The sequence below is a fragment of the Rhamphochromis sp. 'chilingali' genome (assembly GCF_963969265.1).
Source record: "Rhamphochromis sp. 'chilingali' genome assembly, chromosome: 18".
NCBI classification, from domain to species: domain Eukaryota; kingdom Metazoa; phylum Chordata; class Actinopteri; order Cichliformes; family Cichlidae; genus Rhamphochromis; species Rhamphochromis sp. 'chilingali'.
Window position 1 is genome coordinate 20,204,859 of NC_137945.1, and position 26,030 is coordinate 20,230,888.

General features: G+C 39.2%; 1 protein-coding gene across 1 annotated transcript in view; it reads right to left on the reverse strand.

Annotated features, from left to right (window-relative positions):
• The window catches only part of cntnap2a (contactin associated protein 2a), a 405,242-nt gene that overhangs the window by 63,965 nt on the left and 315,247 nt on the right, over positions 1–26,030 (reverse strand). The window contains exons 16-17 of the mRNA XM_080865727.1: positions 8,466–8,622; positions 4,501–4,628 (exon numbers count right to left, since the gene is read on the reverse strand). Coding sequence (XP_080721853.1) covers positions 4,501–4,628; positions 8,466–8,622 — 285 coding nt within the window. The remainder of the gene's footprint in view (positions 1–4,500; positions 4,629–8,465; positions 8,623–26,030) is intronic.

The window sequence follows — 26,030 nt, forward strand, 5'->3', positions numbered from 1 at the left end:
CCTGGCCCCACCTTATCATGCGAATTCCTGAGATCAGATGGCCCAGGATGTGAGTGGGTGTTAAGGCGTCTGGGGAGGGAACTCAAAACTGGATTATAGATGGCAGACAGTTGGTGTCGTAAACCCCCGCCTCTGTTCAAAGATGGTCGCTCACAGTGGACATAGATGGCTTCTTTCACTCTTTCAAACCATCTGTCCTCTCTGTCCAAAATGGGAACATTGGCATCCTGGAAAGAGTGTCCTTTATCTTTAAGATGCAGATGGACTGCTGAGTCTTGTCCTGTGGAGGTGGCTCTTCTATGTTGTGCCATGCGCTTGTGAAGTGGCTGTTTGGTCTCTCCAATGTAGAGGTCTGGGCATTCCTCGCTGCACTGTACAGCATACACCACATTGTTAAGTTTGTGTTTTGGAGTTTTGTCTTTCGGGTGAACCAGTTTTTGTCTGAGCGTATTGCTGGGTCTGAAATACACTGAATTTTTCTGATACATCGGCTACATAGGGGATGACAATGTTGTTGTGTCTGCCATTGTCATTCCCTATGTAGCATGATAAGGTGGGGCCAGGTTTCACAATGAGCTCACCCGAAACCCAGGCTGATTGGGACCCACACCCATTTTCACATCTTGGCTCAGGCGATTAGAGGATCATCAGGGGGTCCTTTTGTCCCTCTGTGGGGGGATACTCCCACTAGGTTTAAATCTGGGACTCCCCACCATTTGACCTTAGAACTGAAGAAGCTTCTCGGATGAGAGGCGAAACGTCTTCAAGCAACTTAAAGAAGTCCAGACGCTTTTCTTTGCAAGCTCCTTTGACTACGATTACCTGGATGACTGAGAACCTTCACAGACATAATTGAGGAGTTCATTCTGTTTTGAATTGCTCAGTGGATAATACATTTAGAAAAGTGGAATGAAATTAAGGTTGCTTTTAAACTCGTATATTGGTTCATTTGTTCTGCGTTAAAGATAAAAAGATGCGCTTGCTTTTTACAGTTTTCTGCTTCATGTTCAGGTCACAATACAGACCTGGGCCATATTAAGCAAACAAAATTACTCCTTGGGTTCATCCAAAAAGGTTGTACATGGGGCCACCAAACTGTTTTAGTGGTACACATGTGACAGATTGTAGGATATACTTTTAAAGTTGCTTTAACCTGTCAACAGGTGCTGCTGCTCTTGCAAGCTGCTTTGGAACCACTTTTCCTTTCATGAAGTACCCAGCCTTATCAAAGTCAAGTGCTCTACTTGTGTTTGGGTCTTGATGCCTAACACACAGCTATGCACATGGAAGCCTGGGGGAATCTCAGAACAAAGGTACATAGCCCCCAAAAATGTGAATAATGCAAAAAAAATTTAGTATCATATTACAGTATGATGGTTTGAATCAAATTTATTTAGCATTTTATTTAGGCCAGTATCACAAACCGGTCACACCATAAATATAAAAATACATCAGATGTGCGTTTGTGAAATAAGGCAGTGGCAGATCTCAACAAGCTGACAAGAAGAGCCTGCTGGCTCGCAGGGATCATGGTGGCTAAAGCCACTGAATATCCTCTCATAATGACAGCTAAGCCTTAATGTAGTGAAAGCTTACACCATTAGAATACCATTTCCATTATCCATTTAACTTTTCTAAGTTTATCTTGAAGCCCACTGTGTTACAGAACCTCTGAATTTACAGAGTAAACAGCTGCATCACAGCTATACCGCGCAGTTGATCCGTGCTGATCTGACAGAAACTCGGTACACACTACAGGAGTCACATATCGCAGGTAAGATGCGGACAAAGTGAACTGGCCCAGGTTGCATGAAACGGGAAGTGGTCAATATCATAGTTCTGCACAATATGTGTGTATCTTCCAACTGACCCAAAGTCCCAATGAGAGCAGTGCGCCAACACTGATTAGAAGCACAGACAGGAAGAGAAACAGCAAGGATTAAAGTGCCTCTCAGTTTGTGTGTTTGTGTGTAGGTGTGAGTGTTCTGCTAGATCTGACACCTGATGTTTACCTGAGCAACAACCTAAACTACCGGGAGTTGACTGAAGGGAATAAAAGGATGAGTGCTTAGATGAAAAAGCTTTGAACGGAGTTCAGATGCATTTATCTCACCACACACATAGACATTAGCACAAAATGCGAGTGCGTTCACGCACAAAAACACACATATGCAGAGGCAGATAAAGAAAGATTCCAAAATAGAAAGACAATCAAGATAAAACAACAGGTTCTGTGAATGATTTGCACACTGCGAGAATAAGCAATGTGCTATTTTCAGACTCAAGTGCAAACCCAGAATGACAATGTGCTCAATTGTACTCTGCTATGCATGAAGTGTTTTCTCTTGCTCTCTCTGAAGATAGTTTTTAATTAAGACCTTATTCAAACCATCAGCAGCAAACAGTCAAAAAAGGGTTTGGTACTTTGCAAAAGTTTGACTGACAATGGATGTATTGTACAGTCAAAGACACACTGATAATGCTTAATTTCCACTGGGGTTCAGGATGAAGAAATGGCAAATATTTCTTCCACATGAGGAAGCCAAAGATAGTGATGAACAAAGTGCCCTTCCTGTCATACTGATTTTTGATGTTTGTGTGAGTTACCATTCGTTTAATTTGTTATGGTTAAATAAAGCTCCCTATATACTGTGTGACTGTACCACACTGTCACTTTTTTTTTTTGCTTGCTTTTAGGTGACTGCATAAACCCATTACTGACCCCTCGAGTTTCTTTCAGGTCCTATCAGCCTTAAACAAATATAGCTGTTGTGCTGAACTGCAGCTCCAGTGAATTGCACACATTGCACCTGCCACTTAAAAAAGCCAATTCAGGTAGTAATTTAACCGTGATTGTATAAAGGTAGCCAGCTATCAATCTAAGTTTCCTGGCACTTTGCTCGCTACTACTACACAAACCTTTCACTTTTCCTCTCTTTCATAACGTAAGTGAATACATCAACAGTGATGACGGCGGCTGCCACTGGCTGGCTTTTTATGAGTCATTTCCACCTATTACAGAAATTGCCACAACAAAGGCGGGATTGAGAAAGGCTGTAGGCCACAGGGCATACCTTAAAAATGTTGCTCCAAATTGTGTCAATCACCTGCCACTTCACCAGTTGCTACAGGAAAATGCAATTCTTTGAAAGCTAATTCATTCATACTTGTTTGAATTTAAATGTTTCAATCTGGTTTCAGGCCGATTCAGCGGAAAAGACAAGGACAAGCGATCTTATTTGTTTTGGGTTGTTTCGTTCCATTCACCAGGCAATATCGGCACTACCCGCTTTATCCCTGTGTTGACGTTTCTATTACGGTTCACCTGACATAACAGTGCAATCTGTATCTTTCATTAGACAATCTTCATCTGCTAATATCATGTACAGCCTGGTGGCATTTGTTGTAAGCACAATGGGATCTCTATAATTTGAATATGTATCTATTCCAGTGTAAGTTCTGCTGGAGTACCATTAACTGTCTATCTAAAAATGTCATACTGCTTAACATCAAATAAAGAAACAAGCACACAAACTCTTCAGAAGTTACATACAGTGTCAAAAGAGGAATTGATTCAACCTTTCGTGAGCCCTTCACAAATGTTATGCAGCCATTCTTCAGCAACCAGCTGTGAATTTTTGAGAAAATAAAATCCCTTCCTTTCCGCAGTCGACCTGGAGATGGTCATTATTGCTCATATTTCTTTTTCATTTAGTCTGCTGCAACAGCCGTCCTTGTGCTTCACTCAAAGGCCCATTTTAACCCTGCGGTGAATCCAAAAAGCTCACGCCTGCTTTCCCCATCCTGTGTAGGCTCCTCTTGAGTTTAAAGTTCATTTTACAACCATACAGATGACTCACACCGTGTGATTTAGCTCCTGGATACTCTATTGACCTTTTAGTTTCTCTTTAATCAGAGTACACCTCTGTGCCTCTCTACGGAGCCCTGCTGTCTGTTCCAAAATACTGTGGATTAGCCTGAAATTACCTACATTGCTGCTAAAAACTTAATCACGCTGTTTTCTGAATATAATAGCGCAGCCTTCTTCAATATAAATCAGTAACAAATATTAAACTAAATAAAAAGTTGACTAACACCACTTGTTGGCTGCCATATGTTGGATAAGAGCTGTAATAATTATTTCCTTTATCAATTATTTGGAAAATGAATTTTCTTTTTTTACCCCTATAAATGTAGTTTATGGGGAGAAAAAATTATTTACTTATTTCCAATTAATTTTCGGTGTATCTGCTTATCTGTACTCATTAACTGAACTTTCAACACCTTGAAGCCCCCCAGTGCCTCGCACACAGTCCATTCAACCACTTTTATGTCAGCAGTTATGACTTTGATTTTTGGACCAAGTAAATACTCATTCGTGATGTTGGAATCGTTTTCCAGCTGTCTGTCACTCACATGAGTAAAGCCAGCTGTTTTGGCGCCATCCACGTGCTCCACACCAAAGTACATTAATTGTATTTTAAATGACACAACACTTACTGTCTCCTTGACAACGAAGTGGTCCAACAGTTAGCTTGGCCTCAGAGCCTGACCTGTTGGTGTCGCCCACCACGACCTGGCTGACTGGCAGATGTTCTTGATAGACCAGGAGACCAGAATCTTCTCTCCTATAGGATGATTTGGGAAAGAATTATAGAGGTTAAGGAATTATGGTCTTTTCACCTTACTATATCTTTTGCTGTGAAAGAAACATTTTTCTATTCAGTTCAATTTAGAGTTTATTAAGAGCACAATAAAAACAAACAAACAATGAAATAACTGCGGAAATATCTGCCAGACACTATTCACAAATGTGTCAATATGATTTTCCATAAAAAATTCCTTAGCGTTGAGGTGACACATCTCAGGTAAGTGATTTTGAGTATGAAATGAAGAAGGGAAAGCTAAATATAAAAAGAAATCGATTCAGAAAAACATCAGATAGGGTAAATTGTATAGCTCAGTAGGTAAAGTGGTCGCCCCATGATCGGAAGGTCGGCGGTTCGAATCCACTTAACGGCTACCCTGAGGTACCCCTGAGCAAGGTACCGTCCCTACACACTGCTCCCCGGGCGCCTGCTTAGTGGGCTGCCCACTGCTTCACTGAGTGAATGGGTCAAATGCAGAGAAAAAAACAAGTAATTTCCCCATGGGGATCAATAAAGTATCCATTATTATTATTATTATTATAATCTCACAAAGGTATTGCAGTTGTTTATATACATAGGAGTATTCATACATGTATCCACATGGCAAAATTGGTATGGCCCAGATGTGGCCCACACAATGGCCCAAAGAACCACAAAGAATGATGGCCCTTTGGTGGCCCAGACCTGGTTTGCCAGAGGTTGCCCACACATGGGCCAGCACAAGGCCAGTTGCGGACATACTGGTGGTCCTGTGCTGGCCCAGAACAGTTTCAGCTCTGGCCCCAGATGTCAGCCTAATATGTACCTTAATCAAGTCATGTAATAACAACATGTGCCAGAACATAATAGTGCGAAAGTAACATGATGAAACTTTTCGGACAGTGAATGGACTGATTCTTATATAGCGCTTTTCTACTCTCCCAGATTACTCAAAGTGCTCTTGAGTACAGCATGCCACATTCACTGAATCACACACTTTCTCTAAACAGAGTGCTTCCTAACCACATTCTTACTCTTGACATGCAGACTGGAGGAGCCAGGGGTTGAACCACTAACTTTCCGATCAGTAGGTGATCTGCTCTACCTCCTGAGCTACCACCACCCACTGGCAAACGTGAGTAAACCGTCATTAGGTTTTGGATAAAGTGTACACTCACAAACCTGGATAAGAAATGTTGACTACCATAGCAGTATAGTATTGCAACATGGCATTTGGGTCTTCTATCTAACAGGAAAATAGGAACATAAATAGTGTCATCATTGCCAGACCTGGCCCACATTTGGTTGACATACACTCTGCCATGACACCAGTCAGTCAGAAGTACCAGCTTGATGCCGGATATGGGGAAGACCTATTTTCTATGAGCCTGGGCCACATAAACCAAACCACAATCGGGCCAGATGTGGCATGCCATCACATAAACAGTGCCATCTACTCCAGACCTGGCCCATATCTGGATGACATACCACTTACCATGCCAGAAGTCAGCCAGCAGTGGTCGGCTTGACACCAGATCCAGGCCAGACCTGTCTGCTGTGTGGGTAGGACAACATGAGTGGGCATTTGTAAGTCTATAGTTGGGGGAGGTGTTATCCACAGGCATGAAGATTTTCTTTTGTTTATGCTGTTAGATGCTGTACCAGCTGTAGTACTGGTTACTACTTAAAGGATACTTTTAACTGAGCCTATTAGTAAACTTCCAAACAGTATCAATACTGTCACTTTGGTCTTTTTTACATGTAGCACACATGAAATAGTCACTTTCAGATATGTTCACACCTCAGTACATGTTATGTGGTTTAGACAAGGGAGCGTAAGGGAGGCTGCATACAAGGAGTTCACTCACACAGTGTGAATTCACCAGAGAATTACCTGCTCTATTTTCACGTCGGTGCAATGAGATATCACACAGGCTCTGTGTTAGATAGCTAGCAGGTTAAACACCATTCAAGGTCTGATCCAATTACCTCTAATGAATCAAGTCTCACTTTTAATTTGAGTAGGTTTACATCAGTGTAGTAACAACTGCACAGGTGTGCCGTGTTTAACACAGATCAATTTCAAGATTCACCCTTTAGACATCGATAGATGTCTTTAGATCTAGTCAGGTGATCCTCTTTGAGGAACGTCTGCAGACACCTTCAGCTCTTTCTTCTTGTCTTTAGCCAGTCTGCTCAGTCACAATAAGGTCATGTCACCTCAGGACTAAGTTGCTGAAACTGAGCATGTCTGTATCTGTATTCACCCTGTTGCTATAGTAAAATTATCAACAAATTCAAGTGCCCTAGTTCCATTAATGCCCTTAATGCCCCTTAGGTTTTGCTGTTTTCACCACATATTCTCTTTCAATTGCTTTGATAGAGGATAATCTTTCCTTCATGGAAGTCTGTTCAGTTTTTTCTGAGTGTTTTTGCAAACTGCAACCCAGCCAACCCAGCCTTTCTCTTCTTCAGGCTTCTGAGCTGTTTGCTTTTTTTCCTCTAAGACTCTGCTTATGCCCTTGCGTGTTTATTGATGTGAAAATGTGCACACCTACATGTCAGACAACACTGTAGACTTCCTGTACAATATTAGAGGGGTTTTTTTGTAATGCTTCCTCGCCAGCAAACAGAGAGAACAAGGCACTGTAAAATTTATTTGTAATCTCATCAGTTTTCGAGATGAGGAGGGAGACATGAAAGCAAATTAAATCTCTTCTTCTTGCTAATGCTCAGTAATTACTCTCAAAGAGGAGGCACATGCATACACACACTCACAAACAGCGATGCAACAGCTTTTAATGAGAATATCCATCAGCTGGCTAAAAGAGCTTTAAAATGCAAACTGTTGGTTCTGGATGTAAGCACCCCTCTTAAATAAACACATCACTGATAGTGACTGAATGATGAATGCATTCATCATTCAGTCACTTCAGCCTTTGAAGTTTGACACATCGCCACACTGTCCAGTTAAGGCGGATTCTGCACTGTCAGCTTAATGCAATCGCTACATTAGCATAAGTGACGAATTTAGTGCTATCAAAAATGTAATATATAAATAAAAATGTAAATAATCCGTGGGTTTTTCATTTTTGGGTTCAGCTTATGCGGTAAGAAAAATAAAAAGAATCGACGGTCTGTCAGGTAAGAGATTGTTTGTAGGAAGCCTTGTTAATGTCTACCAAAATGAACTTCTCTACTACCAAACATGCACTTATTAAACATAACAAGCAGTTAATAGACAAACTGACCTTTACAATTTCATATAAACCGCAATTATTTTAGAAGCAGTTAAATGTCTGAGGTATGTCTGAGGAATTCATCTGCCCTGGCGAGAAAATCTGTGGGTGAGTTAATGGAATAACAAACACTCCTCTTCCTTACTGAAGTGCCAGTGAGCGTGGTATGTATGTACATAACCCTGTGAAACTTCCTTGTTTTTATAGCTAAAGCCTAGTGATAACAAGTGACAGAATCATTTTTATCTAGGTTGGCAAAAAAAAGTCACCACTGAATTCTCCACTCATTAGTAACTGTAGCGTTAGCTTTCCACTCTACGACACATGCATTCAGCTTATTATCATAAAAGTAGTATCCTGGTTATTAGAAAGATTAAAGTAGTTTGCAGTGGGTAAAAATGAAGACTTTAGATGCACAAGATGGTCTCCAAGAAGCTTGATGGATAAAAGCTAATGCATAATGCATGAAAAAGGCTTTCCCATGATGCATGTAGTATTCATGTAATACAAAAAAAGAGCTACTTAGTAGCTTGAAAACTACTGAGAAATGGCTCTCTAATTGTGAAACTGAAACAGTGAACTTTAAAGTCTGACTCACCATTGTTTGACATCAGCATCACAGTTGCAGTCGTACTTGGGGTCGGTGCAGTTCCTGTCGATGCCACAGGCACATTTCTGGATGCCAGGCCCCGATCCACCCCAGTAGAAGTGTTTCTCGTTCCCTCTGCCAACCCACCAAGTGTAGGGTGTCCCGTCTGGGGATAGAACACAAACATCCAGAAAAGAAGCCTATAGGTTATTTCCGAAATGGAGAACATGTCAATGTGACCCTCACAGAGAAGTGCACAAAACAGATGAAAACATCTTTTTCTAAAGGCGATAAAGTTGTGCTGCTAGAGTTACAGATGATTGATTGTTCAAAATTTTAACTGTTTGAGGCTCTTTTTTTGCGTCCATGTGAATTATAGTGACAATTGGCAGCTGCACGGTGAATATAACTCATTTGCTCAACATGTTTTATGCAGCTGGATGGTAAATGCCTTTGAGACCGGAAGGCACACTTAGACACACATCACACCTGTGCTTTTACAGATCTATTAAAACAGCTTCAGCGCCATTGCATACATTTATCTTTTCTATGCACAAACCACTGCGTGTAATTGTTGGAGTGAGTGTCGGTACTTCAAAACCACATCTGCGGACACACAAACACCTCTCTGTGTTTGTATGTGCCCGTTCGTGTGTGTGGGTTCGTGTATGTGTGATTTTTAATGAGTGGATAAAAGGTGAAGGATCGCTGCTTTTCAATAAGAAATGTAATATTGTTTTCTTTTCCACGGATAATGTATTCTGGCATGGGACAGTAACTAGGCAGAGAGATAGGTGTAAATATTTCGGTGGCTGGCAATATATCACAATAACAGCAAGAGAGAATGAAACAATATTACGTTTCCCTCTTTATTCCGGGAAAATAAGCCGCATTGTCAATATCATTTTGTCAAATTTCTTTAGAGACAATGAAATCTCCCGAGCCCCATTTTTTACAGAAGGGAATTGAAGCAGACTTTTGATGCAGCACAATTGCATTGAGAGGTGTGATATACTGTATTATTACATTTTTTTTTTGGGTGGGACTAGGGGCTAAACTCCAGGAAGAAGAAACAGACGTGTTTCTATTGTGTGTCTAAATGGTTACGTGTTTGGCTTTGGTGACCTGTGGGGTTACTGCCTTCATAAAGAGAATTAGCCTCATCTCTCTTCAAGCTACTGTTCAGACAAGCCATTGTCAACAGGATTAACAGTGCCTCCTCAAGAGACTTCACAATCCTCTCAATTCACGTGTGTGTTTGTGTGTGTGTGTGTGTGTGTATTGTCGTATTTTTATACAATAGAGAGGCCAAGTTTGAATTTAAGTCAAAGTTAGACCTCATAGTCTCACATTTAAGTCAGCGGTTATCACAGATGGCACCCATCTAGCCAACAACCCAGTACTAGTATCAAGTACTGCTTTCAAACACAGACTTTTTGTTGTTGTTGTTTTTGTTCACAGTATCAGTAACTTGAAATTTGAAACCAAAAAGAAGGTATAGTGTCATAAAAACAAGAAAACACAAATATATATTTTTAATTGTCTAAAACCTGTTTCATACTAAAAGTTGTACTGTTATTTATCAGGCCAATAAAAAACTGAATTCACATTTTTATACCTAAATTTGAGCAGTCAGAAACTGATAAAGCCTAATGTTCATCCACTACTTTTCTTCAGGTTCTTCAACTTTTCTTTTTAGAAATGCAAGTAACTGTAATTTGGCACCTTAATGAAACAATAATATTGTACCTTATTATTTTCTAAGCTTTTTTCATAAAACTGTTAATTTGAAATTTTGTGGATAACAACAATAATTATATTTTAACACTAAAAACACAATTTCAGTTAAAGAGCTTGCATACACTAGTGGATGAACCAACACACACACACAAATAAAAAATGTATTTTGGTAATTATCAGTGCTATTATTTTAGGGCAGCCAAGGCATAAACCTAACACACATTCATTTGTGTTAAAGATTTTCTTCTGTGTAAAATAACTATCGAATTACTTTTTATGTAATGAAATGTAACCACGATTTTCTGAACTAAGGGTCTAGGCTCAATCGCTGGATCCTGAACATGTCCCAGCAACTTTGTCTCATTATGAAACAGACCTACTATTTACAGACTTGACTCTGATAACAGCCGTACATAACGCACATAATCATTTTTGGGTCTTTGTGGTTATATTCCGACTTTGTTACACCTCAATTAGGTAGTTGTTTTATTTAATTAGACCCGCTTTCAGCGTTGTTGTTTTACATATTATTTCTCTGAGATATCTGAATTTGCTACAAGCTCATCCTCATTCATCAACTGATTCCCCAGCAATATTTCCCCAGTGGATATATTTTAGAACACAACAACGCCGGCAATAACATCAGCTCATGATGCTTCACAAAGTGCTTCTTCAGCTGATGTGTGACTTTTTGACAAAGCATCATTTCCCCCAGGTCAGCATGTACAAACCTGTGAGGGAGTTTTGCTGTTGACAGACACATTAGCTTCTAATATGACAGGGCAGGTAGGTTTTTTTTTTAATCTTAGGCCAATTGTTCTCTGTAAATAAAAACAAAAATCAAATAGAATCTTCTTAATGAATATTTTGTATTTCAATTATGTCTTATTTAAGTTTAGATTTAATTTATAAAATATTTTCTGTTCTTACATTATAAGAAAATAAATCTGGGTCTTTATAAAACTGCGTGATTTTTGTGTCCCTTTGCACATTACCACATTTCAAAACCAATTAAAATAGATAACTTGTTTTGTAAATGCACTCTCTGCTGGTTTATTTGATCTCTTTTCAGCACACACACGCCATGATAATGATTGTATTTCTTGTACAATGCATAAACAATAAACCATGGACAATCTATAGTTAATACTGGTGGTGCTGAGGTGAGTGGTGGGCGATAGGGACGCAAATCAAAATTCTAAGGCCCCATAAAACCTTGGGCAGACTACTTTAAACACATAATTAAAGGGATGTTCCTTCTAGCTCTTGTATAACTGCAGAGTAAAAGTAGTTAAGCATTAGGAAAAACTTATGACTGCATGAACAAAGGAACTGCCTGTATTCAATAACAATGTGCTCACAATCCTCTTTCTACAGCACAAAAAAGACATCACAGGAGAAAAAGCATCTTGGGCCTATGCCTAATGTAGGCTTGGGCTCTATAAACACCAAACACACATAAATACACACATGTACTGACTGCTAATTTATTACTGTAAGTAAGGACTTAAAAATTACCGTTGTTGTGCTGATAATGGAAGGTTAGCCAGTAATTATGTCTGATTATGCACAGTATGGCTGTGCTGTGGGTGCTGCATTTAAAGCTTGGTTCAGAATAGTGATTTTTCTTTTCTGACTCGCTATTCTGCTGAGGTCACACACACACACACACACACACACACACACACACACACACACACACACACACACACACACACACACACACACACACACACACAGAGCAGGGAACTTGAGGTTATATTTCACTGAAGTCGATGACAAAAATGCTTCATCCACAAATGAGATAAAAGTGACTGTAAGCGAGTAGGAGTATGTTCACAAACTCCTGTCGAAGTGGCAGAACATGAACTTACAGAGATGTGTTGTTTTGTAGTAAATTGCTGTTCATTGTACATCCATTTTTTTTTTAAAGAGAGTAATAAAAGAATGATGACCTATGACGTATTCATGGTGCAGAATTACTTATAAATAAGGCACATAATAATCTGTTTTAGTTTTCTTTGCATAGAGATTCTGATCAGGTGATCTGTGCTCCTCTTCTGATATTCACTGCTCTTTATGGATTTAGCCAGCTGAATTCAGTAAGATATAAGCAGATGCTACCCAAACAGCATAGCTGATTTCCAACCCCTACTCACTATAAAGCTAGCATAAAAGGTAGGACTCAGTGACTGAAACTAATCTGCATCATCATCTTATATATGAGCTGATGTCTGCTGCCCTTGATGTAACCTAGTAACAGTACCCTAGGTGTAACCAGTTCAGCATGGTACATCATTTTAAACATTATCAAAATACTGCAAACTGACCAGTTTTGCCTGGACTAAACAGCCTGGTATTTATATGCAACCTGGGAAAAAGACTAAACTAATTTACCTTAATACGTTTTGCAACAAACTTCCATAAAACATTATTTAGCGAGCATAATGTAAGGGAGTCCGGGGATTATAGTAAAAATGTTTTTTGTTCCAGCACTTATATCTCACATAATATTTGTAAGAGTTCTTAAATTTTGACATGAAATTAAAAATAATGTTACAAAATTCCAGTTTCTGCAGTATCAGTACCAATCAAAATATACACTTGAATAAAAAAGTTCTTAGATGTGATTTTGCCATAAAATCTGAATACTTCTTCATAAAGCTCTACAACAGGGGTGGTGGGGCGGTGTCCTGCAGGTTTTAGATGTGTCCTTGAGCCAACACACCTGATTCAAATTGCTACATTACCTCCTCAACATCTCTTGAAGTTCTCCAGAGGCCTGGTAATGAACTAATCATTTGATTCAGGTGTGTTGACCCAGGGTGTTATATTTAAAACCTGCAGGACACGGTCCTTCAGGCCTGGAGTTTCCCACCCATGCTCTTCAATTTAGTATCAGGGAGGACGGGCGATGTTGTTACATTTAACCCTTTGTTACATCCATCCTTGGTTCCCCCAAAACTAAACTAAGGTAAACTCTAAAACAAATGAGGACACCTAATGTAAGATTTAGGTTTAAATTATAAAATTATAATACAAAGAGCAGTGAGCAAGGTTTACTTTTAAAAAACAAATCTTACTAACATCTCTCTCCATTTATCAGTGTGGCATGTATGTTTTTCTCTCCCTTGGAAATACAGTAGTAGCTACTAACAGACAAACTGTGCAGAAGCAGTTTGTGTTTGGTGATGCTTGTTGCCGGGGTCAAAAAGTTGCATTTGATCACCTGTCATTTTAATAATGTAGCTAGTGCTTAAATAGAAAGCAACCTTATGTCTGTACTATGAACTTAAGATTCAAGGCTCAAAAGGGCTCAATGTCATTTTGCATGGTTTTTCAGATATACACAGGCTGCAATGGAATGTTGTTTCTCACCAGGCTCTAAAGTGCAATAATCAGTAAAAAGTAAAAATACAGTATGACAATCAAGCAGCAGCTTGCTGAGACACTCAGCAAACTCAGGTGTAAACAATCACACTCACTGAGCTCACGAAAAGGGATGTGTTGAAGGTACAAGTGCGCCGTGGGATGTCATTATTTTCTTGTTACTGAGCATTTATCTCCATGCTGTCACCGGAAGCAACACCACCCTCCAGCACACAAAATATTAACTCACTCGACCGTAATATATATTAACTTGCCTCTTAGATTTAATCACCTATTAAATGAAGGACCCTGGTTGTGACTGCAAACCTTTCTCAACCCCTGAGTGGTAACCTGAAATACAATTTCCTAGAAATGTACGTACAAGTAATTTTGACACAGTCAGCAAGTATTGTAATTGACCTGTTTACTACCATCTATTCTTCCTCCTATGGATGTCTGTCTGCTTTTTTCTCTCTGCAATTTTTGAATGGTTCAGTGAAAGAATAATAGCCATAGCCTCAATATAAGGAATAATAATCATAGCATTAATCAGATGTCAGCAAATTCCTGAAGGGAGTTTACTAAAACTATTAGAATGGATGTAAGGGAATGTACAAAGAAAAAGAAAAAGAGCGAGAGAGACAGAAAAAAAGAAGAAAAAAACCCCCAAAGAACATAGTATCTGCCATCTCATAATAAATGCCAAGAGATGACCACAAGGCCCCTTGTATAGGTTATGTTGTAGGTGTCACAGAGGTTCACTGCAGAAGTGACAGAAACCAAAACATGCAAAGGACTGCATCCAGACACGCTTACAAGAAGTGTGTCTGAAGATAAATTCATCAGAGTTGTGAAGGAGAAAAAGCTGCAAGCTAATGCAGTGCGCCCCAGGGCAGCTGTGGCTACAATGTAGCTTGCCATCACCAATGTGTGAATGTGTGTGTGAATGGGTGGATGACTGAATGTAGTGTAAAGCGCTTTGGGGTCCCTAAGGACTAGAAAAGCGCTATACAAATGCAGGCCATTTACCATTTTTTTAATGATTCATATAATACTGTAGATACATGGTTGCTATTTGCTCTTCAGTAGCTGTTAATAGTACAAAATAATTAAACATTATGGTTAATGGCAGTCTCAGAATACCACAAAACTGTGTATATTGTTGACAATAATTAACAATAATGAGTTGTCCCTTAGGGGAGAGAGTTTAATACTGCCCTTTGTACTTTAACTTTCTAGACAGCTCATCATAGCTATGGGACAGACCTATAACAATGTTTTTCTTGTACTCTTTTTAATCATCGTTATGTTTTTATTCCCTCACACAACATCAGTCAGTGCCTGTGTTGTCTGTCAGGAAATGTAAATAAATCCTATGCTACACCAGGTAAACATTACCAAGCCTCCGAGTGCATTTCCTCCATCACCCGGCTAGTCCTTAAACTCATTGCTTGGCCTCTCCCTTTCCCTACCATATAATAACACAGGTTTTTCAAAAGGTGAGGAGAGAGCACAAAATTGCTTTCACAGAAAAAAAAGTCCACTTGGCCCATTTCATAATTTGTTTTTCAGAGTATGTCGAGAAAAGGAGGAGACAGGAGAAGATGTGTAGGAGTAACAGCAGGGCATCAGGTGAAATGAGAGCTATGTATTGTGCCAGTTAAACTCTCCTGTGTGATTCACTTGGCCGTGCCAAAACAAACAACTCAGGAGCGGAGAACGAAAGGAAGAAGGCGGAGGGGGAGATGAGAGCACGACAGCATGGATGGATGAAGATGTGAGGGAGGAGAGATAGAATCGTACTGGCAGGGAGTTCATACGGAGATCCGCAGAGAGAGAGGGCACTGCCAAGATGAGGCTCAACAGCATGTTTGTGTGTGTAAGAGCATGTCTGTGAGTATATGAAGAACAGAGACCATGTGTTTGCATCTACAAAAGTCCTGGGTTTAAAAAGCAGGTGCAAACAGCGCTGTGCGATATGACCAAAATCTCATATCCCGATATTAAGACATCTATCGTCCCGATAACGATATAAATCACAAAAATGTAACATTTTCTGTAAATTCTGTGAATCTCGGGCAGCTCGACTTCCGGGAAGTGTTTCCAGCTGCGCATCATGTAGCTGGAGTCGAGTGTTTTAACAGATGCATGAAACGATACATTTTTAGACATAAGTTGTAACGGCCGCTGTTTTCTTTGTGAGTATTTATTACACGGCGTGCTGCGGGGAAAAGCCTGTTCTAACGTTTGAGTCTAAGGTTTATTTTTTTAGCACCTGGCGGCTCTTTTTTAATTCTCATCCGTAAATAATCTGCTCTTTCCCGTGATTCAGTTTATTTTGAAAAGTCTCAACAGGATCTTGAGCTTTATTGTGATAGGTTTATGTGGAACATAAACAAGCGGACACGCGATGGTGTTACCGTCGTTGTTGCTAACCACAACGCATAAAAACAGGCGCTTGTCCGTCCCTAGTGTGGTTATATTAAATATAAGAGAAAGAGAGAACTTTAAGACATTAATATAGCCACTACAGTGACCATCAAAACGATGAAAAAATATTGCTGTAAACAGTTTATTTTGCGACACCACGAAACAAATGATAGCGTAAAATAAAACGATAGACGTTTTTATATCGTCATCCGATATATATCGTTATATGAACAGCCCTAGTGCAAACTATCACAATTCCCACATAAATATGATAAACCATCAATGTGGGTATTCGAAATTCCATCTGACCGAATCAAAACAACAGGAAAACTGCTTTGAATTTGATATAAAAGTGATTAAAAATGTGCTGCATTCTCTTAGGATTTGCAGTAGATAATCCTCTGTGTGTGAAAATTTGGCTTAATTATAATTTGTTGATGCAAAGAAAGGAGACCATCATTAAGCTGAAAAATCAAAATAAACCTTTCAGCGAGATGGCAAAAACATCTGGAGTGGCCAAATTAGCAATCTGGTAAACTCTGAAAAATGAATGAATGCACCAGCCAGCTCAGAAACACTCGTCCTGGAAGACCACAGGCGACAATTAAGGTGCAAATTTTTTCCTTGGTTAAGAAAAACACATTCACAACATTTACAAAAACCATTCTCTAGAGAACAAGAGACAAAAAGGGTTTATCAATCCATCTTTTTACATGCTCATCTAACCTGGAGCTTATCTCAGCTAAAAGCTTTGTGAAACATGAAACACACCTAACAGGCCACAGGGTTAACCAATCAAACTTACATTTACACCTGTGCCAGATGATAACCCAGAAATTAGAGTTGAACTACATCAGTGAGATCCAAGTATTGGATTAACATTTACTGAGATGATCTCCAAAATAAAATGATGAATAAATAAACACTCACACATGCTAAAAATGTTTTGCGTCATGTTTCTGGTGTCACTCCTTACAGCCATCATCACCCCTTACTTTCTCCTTCATTGCAAAATCCCCAACAAAAGTACTAAATGTTCACAGGAGATGAGGAATCAGACATGACAGACTGATAAGGCCCGGGGCTGTGTTCTTCTTCTGTCCTCGGGGACAGCCACACAACAGTACTCATTGTGATGGGTTTATCTATTTGTTATCCCAAAAGCACACATAACAGGCTCATAGTCACACCTACAGCCACACTCACATATATTTATCCCCGCTCTTATCCAGAGAAGCTAATGTCTTTATTTTCATCATTTCTGCTGTATTTTGTGGAGACTCACTCCCCAAAGCAAAGACACATGAGCAGTAGACAGTAAAAGCAAAGAATGAAAGAGGAAAAGAAGAAGTAAAAGACACATATTGGGAACTGTGAGATAAGAGTATTGACAGCAAGAAACAGAAAGAAAGTGGATAAAAAAAGGATCAGGAAAGTGTGAGATCCTTGTCTTACAACTATTGATCTTAGCAAGTAATCTGATCATTCGGAATGAGTCCCACTGAACCAAACGGGTCCACAGCAGCCTTTTTATATATTTATATTATGACTAGAACCAAACTCATATATTGTTATATCTAATTCAGAAATGGCATCATCGTAGACAGTCTTGTGTCTAAAACAGTAAATGTGATGTATTACACATGAATAACAACAGAATTTACTGCAAATAGTTGAAATACATTTAAAATGTTAACACTGAGAAATAATATTAAAAAATTAAAAACACCTAGATTAATCTTTGCAAGCAAGGTGTAATGCTGAAAGCTATTACTAATTAAGTGCCATTAATACTGATCAATACATAGTCAGTCAGCATCTGAAAAATTCATGACAGAACAATTAGAAAAAGGCTGAACAAGTACGATTTGTTTGGAAGGGTTGCCAGGAGAAAGCCTTTTCTCTCTAACAAGAACATGGCAGCACGGCTTAGGTTTGCAAGGTTGCATCTGAAAAAAACGTGCAAAACTTCTGGAACAACGATCTTTGGACAGACAGCACCACAATGGAGATGTTGCACAGCACCATGCTTGGTGACAACCAAACACAGCATGTCAGCAAAAACACCTCACACCAACTGTCAACCATGCTGGTGGAGGGGTGATTATTTGGGCTTGTTTTGCAACGACAGGACCTGGACATCTTGCAGTCACTGAGTCGCCCATTAACTTCTTTGCATACAAATATTGTGTTGCCCTTAAGGCGTTTCTCTGAATAAATAGGTTCATAAATTTGAAATAAATAATTCTAAAAAGATTTGCCATTAAAAATTAATATGTGTTGTTAAAATGAATAATTCATGTTGTATATACGTTTTAGTTAAAAGGAAAATATCGCTAAAATGTATTTCCTGTTCTGGCGGGGCACTTCCGGTTCCGGTCAAGCACTTCCGGTTTTGGTCAAGCGCTCGGTTTTGCTGAGAAACAGGCTCCTCATGTTAAAGGCAGTATGGAGATGTAATCAAATGCCATCTACTCCGAATTATCAGGCCGGAACGCCGTAAGTTACTTTATATGACAGTTTGTACAGATAACTTTGGATATTAATGTGTATTTGCTAACATGAATGTTTTAGTGAGAGTAATGCACTTTATTGATGTAAACATGCTTCTGCCTGTTGAGATGGAGTTTATTTTCTGTCATTTCAGTTTTCACCACATGTTCATGGAGACAATTAAACAAGCTGCAACTAAACTCCAGGGTCTTCATTTGTGGTTTAACTCGGTGTCACCAACATCCTCGTTGAAAACACTACAAATATATTCTAGACAAAGACAAACCATATTGCAACAATATGGCTTCAGAGTAAAAGAATCTGGGTGCTGTGGCTGCTGTATTTATTTGTCACCTAGTGATGCATTATAAAAGGAAAAAATATGGCAAAAGAGCTGAAATCCTTTATTAAACAAGAATGTGAAAATATTTCACTTTAACTGTGAAGCAATTGGCCATTTACAGAGCAGTAAACCCGCTTTTCTTAATATTTTGAATGTGTTTAAACATTTTTGTATCTGTTAGACTATTAGACTTTGTAATTATTGCCCTTTTGCAATGAAAAAAATAGACAGGTGTAGTGTCTGCCTTATATAAAAGCAGAAATTTCAGGACCCTGTGGTTTGATTGTAATACCAGACTGGTCTGAAGTACAGAGACAACAACCATTTAAAGTCCATAACACCCATAATATCCATTAAAATTGCTCATACTAGGCATAAGTACCAGGGCCACGCTCAGTTCATATCAGGGGATCATACCCCTGTCTGTCAGACTAGGAACTGAAAGGTCAGTGGATCCAAAATGGCACTTGATATGCTCAGCTGCTCATATCCCCAGTGTAGGAGATAATGGCTTTTAAGAAAGGTGGGCAGTTTGAGTTGAAATGCCAGAATGGCATTCATAACCCTATTTGGCTTTCTCATAAACCTGTCTCAGGCGTCACCTTTTAGTTTGTGCCTTTCTTACTGAAGCTATAAGAGCGGTCGTTATCGATTTCTTCTCTGACCCCGCTGACTGACAGGTGTCTGTCAGAGAGCTGCTTCACAGTATGTACAAACTCATGCATGGATGAGAATACGCTTTTATTCTGCTGTCTGCATTGATCTCTATGGGGTGTGAATGTAAATCAATATTCTTCTTCTCTCTCCTCTAACAAGAGCAGCTCCTGTATTATTGAGAAAAAAAAGTTAAAGGCCAGAATATGTCTTATGCACGCTGCCAAACACTTGTCTTTGAAGAAAAAGAACCACTAACAAAATCCTGCATACCCATTCACACACAAATGTGCCCCTGCTCTTACCTAAAGTGTTCTGGAGAAAGTAACACATGCAAACACTTTTAGTTTTAAAAAGCTTTCACACTAAGTCATGGATCAAATCGTCTTTGTCAGGGCATTGTTGACTTTTGCTCTTTGTTTGCTCTTTTTCTCCCCCTTTTTTTCTGGAGGAGAAGCTGTGGGGACATTAGCCATGCCCTGAGAGCTCTATGGAGAATTTAATAAATGCACTGCTAGCTTCTGTGCATATCTGAGAAACAGAGAGCGTATTTGTGTGCTGTTTTCTTTGTCTTCATCCTTTCGTTTATCTGTAAAAGTGCATGCGTGTCTTTGTAGTCTCTTCTTTGCTCCTGTTAATGTGTTTCTGGGACTTTGCCTTGCTCCCCTGTCTCTTTCTATTGTCTCAATTCTTCTCATCTTTCTAACCACCTATCCATCAAAACACTACGTGAACCTCCCCAGTTTCTCCCATCTCTATTGCCCCCCAACATATTTAGGCCTCTCTACCTCACACTGCTCTCCTTTTCCTTGCTCTCTCTTATCTCCTGGTCTCAGAGGCCTCTTTTCCTTTATCTATCTTCCTATTACGTCTCTCTACCTTCTCTTTGCACTCTCGGATCTCTTGCTCTATCAGGGTACTCTTTTCCCCTTCTCTCTCTGTCATATCTGCTTTGCACACCTTTGCCTTGTACTCTTATATTGGCTGGTCTCAGTGGCTTTTCTCTCTCTCCCTCTCTCCATGCTCTATATCTGTCCATCTATCCCATGTCTCCATAACTCTTTCCTAGCATCTACAATAATCTCTTTATGTTCTTATTAGTCTCGTTATAATCTACCCTTTAATCCATGCTAATTGCAATCTCCCCTTGCTCTGATCCTGATCTGAAGATGTATTTGAAACACGCCCCGCCCTCCCCGTCTATCCTCTTTGGTTTGATCTGCTAAGAACTACAGTGCATACCAAAATATCAAATGGCTGTGATCTGAAAGCCCTTGTAACTCTTCGTTGACTAAATTGGTTGGTAAAAGGAATACACTAAGTCAACTGCCTTAATGTTTTTGACACTAGCAGAGAAACTGTATAAAATAGTGTTTGTTTTGTGAGTAAGGACATTCAAAATCAGTTTTTCTTTCACTGACCAACAGCTGGTGGTACTTCTAGCACAAAAATGGATTTAATGAAAGTTTTTGTCCTCAAGGAGACACAATTAGAAAAGCTAGCCATTATATTAAATAGTGTGTGAGTACTGCTAATGGGTATATTCTCTCTTAAATGCAGCGGAAATGAAAAAAAAAGCAAAAGCATAACAGCCTTTTTTTTTAATGCTTTCTGTTGCACAAAGTGAAAAAAAGTCTCTAAATCCCTCATTTTGGTAATGGAGAGAGGAGGTTAAAGAGAAACACTGCAGAAATGAGTTTTGTTGCTGCCTGCAGTGCAAGCAATGTCAGGAAAGACATCTCCGTTGTCTACATCAGAACACAGCGCAGACACCACTGTGGAAGGATAATGAGTAATTTCAACAGTTTTTACCTGAGAGCACCCGTGAAGGGATCCACCATACTGACATGTCTGAGGCTGAGCTGCCTTCCTGCACATACCGCTCGGCACTTTATGCTCTAGTGAATTCATCCTGCATACTCGCGGACACATCTACCTTATTCTTCACAGGTCATCAACCTGTGTATCCGTCCATTAAATGAAAATACATTGTAAAGAGTAGAGAGTGGGAGGAAGTTGAAATTAATATCAGTGGTTGTACCTCTAATTGGCTTGCCTGCTTTTCAAAGGACATGGGGCAAACGTAGGTATTTTTTCAAAATACAGTCCGTGCATAGACAAAAAAACAACTCCGGCAGCAAGTGCAGCTGACAAAACTGGGCTGATGATGACTGTAAATAACCATAATCATCATTACCACAAGGTAATCTAAATCTGTGTGTGCGTTTCTGTGTGTCTGAGTGCCTGTGAGCATAGGTCACATTAAATGTCCTCTCAAGTCAAGGTTGGTGGGCAAATAATAATAATAAAGTTTATTTATATTGCACTTTTCTTAACAAAGCTACAAAGTGCTTCATAGAAAATGTTTTTCTTTTTTCACATATCCAAGACTTTGCTATAAACATCAAAAGAAAACCCCCAATACAAATAGAAAGTATAAAAGAAAAATTAAATAGAAATAAAACCAGCAGTTGAGACCTATTATATGTTTTTGAATGCTTTAAATGTTCAAGAGCTCTAAAAGACAATAAGGAAGATGAAATTCTGATCTCAATAAGCAGAATGTTTGACAGTTTGTCAAAAGGTCTAAAGTATAACCAGCAGCACCCCATTCACCAATTCAAGTATTTAAGTGCCCAGGCACATTGGGGAACAAAAGGTCATTTTTATAATTCAGATTGAGGCTTTTTAATCCTTTAAAAGTCATTAGTATAATTTGGACAACATTTCCAAAATATAACAGCCAGCCAGTGTGAATTTGCTAGTACTGGAGTAATATGTTGACGTATTTTGGTGCCAGTTTAAATCTGAACTAACCAGAACAAAAATGCAGTTGCATAAGAAGCACTGCACTAATCAAGGTGGGACTTAAATAAAAGCATGCAAGTCATTAGAAGATAAGAATTATCTAATTTTAGGATGTTTTTCAAGCTGATAGATGCATAACTGGACAATGTTCTTTGTACTTAAGATTCTTTGACATATCTGGAATATGCTTGGCCTATTTGAAAGAGCTAAACATAACTAAAACACTGGATTTATCCTCAGTAAACTTTAGAAAGTTTAATGAAGATAATGAAGACAAAGCCAGGACTATCAAGAGAACTGTTTTGTTTGTTTGTTTTTTTATAGCAGAGGGACAGATAACTGTTTGTCTTCTGTAAAACAGTGATAAGTGATATCATTACTATCAAAAAGCATGCGCACTGAAAACAAAAGTGGGCCAAGGATACAGCCTTGAAGAATGCCATAATTAAAATGAGCAGCAGAGGAGGAAGTGTTACCTTGGGCCTCATTTGGATAAGTTGAAAGATGTAAAAGATGTAAAGCAGATTCCTTGATCCCAGCTCAGGCTTCAAGATGGTGGAAGAGACGAGAGCGTGCACTTAAATCTCAGTTTACTACGACTGAGCATTCATTTAACTTCTATTAAACCTTAAACCTGAAGTGTTGAAAAAATATTTATAAAAAGATATTTGCTGTGTTGGTTTCTCTATAAAAAAAGAAATGTGTTTATAATTATCAAGTAATTGTCCATTCAGATTAAGCTTATTTAAGTTTCTCTCAGGAGAAATATGTCATGGCAAAAATGGTCTTTGTAAAGACACACTCCATTTCCACTCCCCTCTTTTACTCACACCATCCATCTCCATACATGCCTGTCAGACTCGTCATATGGATGAGGATACAGTGAGCAACACTCATAATTGCACAGGAGGATGTGCGGGTCGTAAACAACTCAGCAGCAGAGAGCAAGCGGGAGACAAAAAGTAAATTAGAGAGAGGGGAGGGTGATAGGAGTTTAGAAAACAAGCACAGAGGGAAAAAAATGACCCCGAAAGCAGAAAGGGAGATGTCACATTGCGAGGACATGACAAGTGATAAGGGAGAAGCAAAGGATCGGTGTGACAGAGATATCGTTAAGAGAGCGAAAACGGGAGCAGCTTTGCAGTCCGTCACTGACATATTGTTATATATGAATAGAACAAGAGAACTATAGGAGTTGTGAGAAAACTCACAGCTAAGATGTGATGATTTGTGTTATCCCCGAAGGTAAATTGTCACCGCTAAACTTCATCTCACCTCCTAATTAGAAGCTGTTTCATTCAGAAAGAAAAAACAAATTGGGGAGGGGGGGCAGGATACGCTGTCATGTTACTTTAGCTGTGAGTAGAGAATTCATGTGGAAAAACTTCCATTGTTGCCTTGATAATTATTTAGAGTCATCATCAAAAGATGTGTTCCTTCAAGTGAAAACCTCACATTTTTGTTGACATTAGTGGAAAAAATTCATAATACAAATTATGTCATACGATTTGTGTGATATCAATATTTGTGTTGTTCCTATAGCACTTTAGTTAATGTTACATCAGGCAAATTATTGCAACTGACTAATCAACACACACATACACTTGAAAGAAATAAAATAAATAAGTGTAGGGAAAAGATCACACTTGGGAGTTCGGCTGCAGGGCTTTCAGCAATGTCAAACAGGGTTTTATCTCTGATTTGAGTGTGTAACACGGTGCCAGCGCAGACACACCGATAACACCTTTAACACCCCTCTCTTCAAATGTTAATATTTTCTTAGTTGAATAATATTTTTTTGAAATTATTCATTAGAGCAAATGACAACATGTTTAACATTCAGCTGTGGTGTTTGCAGCTTGGTAAACACAAGTTCACGGGGATTTAGGATTATGTAAAGTACAAAGATGAAATAGCATTTTTTTATAGCATTTTTTTAGTGAAACAAGGGCCTCACGTGACTAGCTGACGGTATGTCGCTGTCTTCAGATTCAGTATTGTTCTGATCAGTTCCTGTTTACCTTTCGGTGTAGACTTTTCATTTGGGGTTTCAGAAATAATTAATATCAAATTAATCCTCAGTTACAGGCATAATTACAACAGTGTCACTCATCGCAGCTCATCGTATAAACTGTCTGTGCGTTGCATGAATGCACTTGAACATAGAAGCTAGGACATGTGCGCGCGCACACATACACACACACGCAATATAATTCTACATTTCTTTTTTTTTAGTTGTGGCACAAAATAACGGAAAACTCTCTCTAGTTTCTGTCAGTTGTCAAAGAAGCTCTTGCTGGATTTTGGCTTTGTATTACTCATGAAGGGGATGTGTATCCTGCTGACAGCTGTTGTTCATCATTGCAAGACTTTGTTGTCAGAACCATGATGGATTTCAGGCTTTTATCCTAAAAGACTTTTCTTTTCTTAAATTCTGACTTCTTTCCCCCCACCCCCCATTTCTTTTCCTTTAATGGTCCAGCTGTGCGGGTACCCAAACAACTGCTACTACGTTTCCATCTTTTTTGTCTTACTCTCAAGAGGCATGATCAAACAATATACCTTTCAATTCGCATGCAGGGCAAAGAAATGTATTTACCTGAAGAAAGAACGCTTTGAGAGACAGATGGAGAAATACATGTTGTCAACAATCATCAAGATGGGCTGATTCCTGCCTAGACGTGCTTCACTCTCTTTTTTCTTCCTTTAGTGCTGTCAATACTTATTTAATCACTTGCATGACCTCGGGTGTCCGACTGAAGACCACTAAAGGCAAAAAAACAAGCAAACAAAATATTCCGGCGTGCAAGCCGCAGGTACACATTATAGTTGTGCTCATTGGCAGGAAAGCATATTATGTTTGGAGGATTTCTTGCTTTGAGAATTTCTTGCAGGCATGTATTATGTTCTAAGACACTGAGAGCCACAGCTTTGTGAAAAGAAGGTTGGGTGGTTTTTGACAGTGGAGACGTTTCAAAGGTATACATGGTGTCTTTCAAAGGAGAACAAAGAATAACCTCTTACATGCCTCACTCATCCAGCCGACTACATTCTTCTCCTCTGTTTCATTTCCACCCTGGTCTTTGTTTGGAGTCGATTCGCAGGTGAAGAGGCTGACCTCAGCGGGCTGGCCACTAACCCGTTGGGTTTTTCCCTGAGCACACAACGAATTGGCAACCTTCTTTATCTACTTCTACTTCTCTTACACACTCAATCTCTGTTTTCAGCTTTATCTGCTCTCTTTCTCCTTTCCCTCTTTGGTATCCCGATATCCCCATTCCCTTTTCCCTTCTTTCTCTGTCTCAATCTTAGCTGGAGTTATTGATTTCTGTAAAGGTTCACTCCAGCTGCCATTGAGGCTATCACTTTTTTTTGGGAGGGGTTTTCACATTGTGTTTCTTTCAGTTGCTATTAGGGCTGGGCCATATTATACCGTTCACGGTAATACCGGTATAATGTTAGGCAACGATAGGAAAATGAAATATCGCGATAGAATGGGAGTAAAACGCGCATGCGCAGTGCCTTTGTTTTCATACGCACATGGCCGATTGTTGAGTGAAACAGATGAACCAGAATTGGTTTGTAAAAATGGTGCAACTTCCGTGATGTGGAACTGGTTTGGTGTTTGTCCGTCAGATACACAACAAAGCACATTTTTTTGCAGAACATGCAAGCGGCCGTTGTTATTGTCGTATTTGTCGGACTAAGATGCTCTTAAATCTGGGAGTAATCTGGGT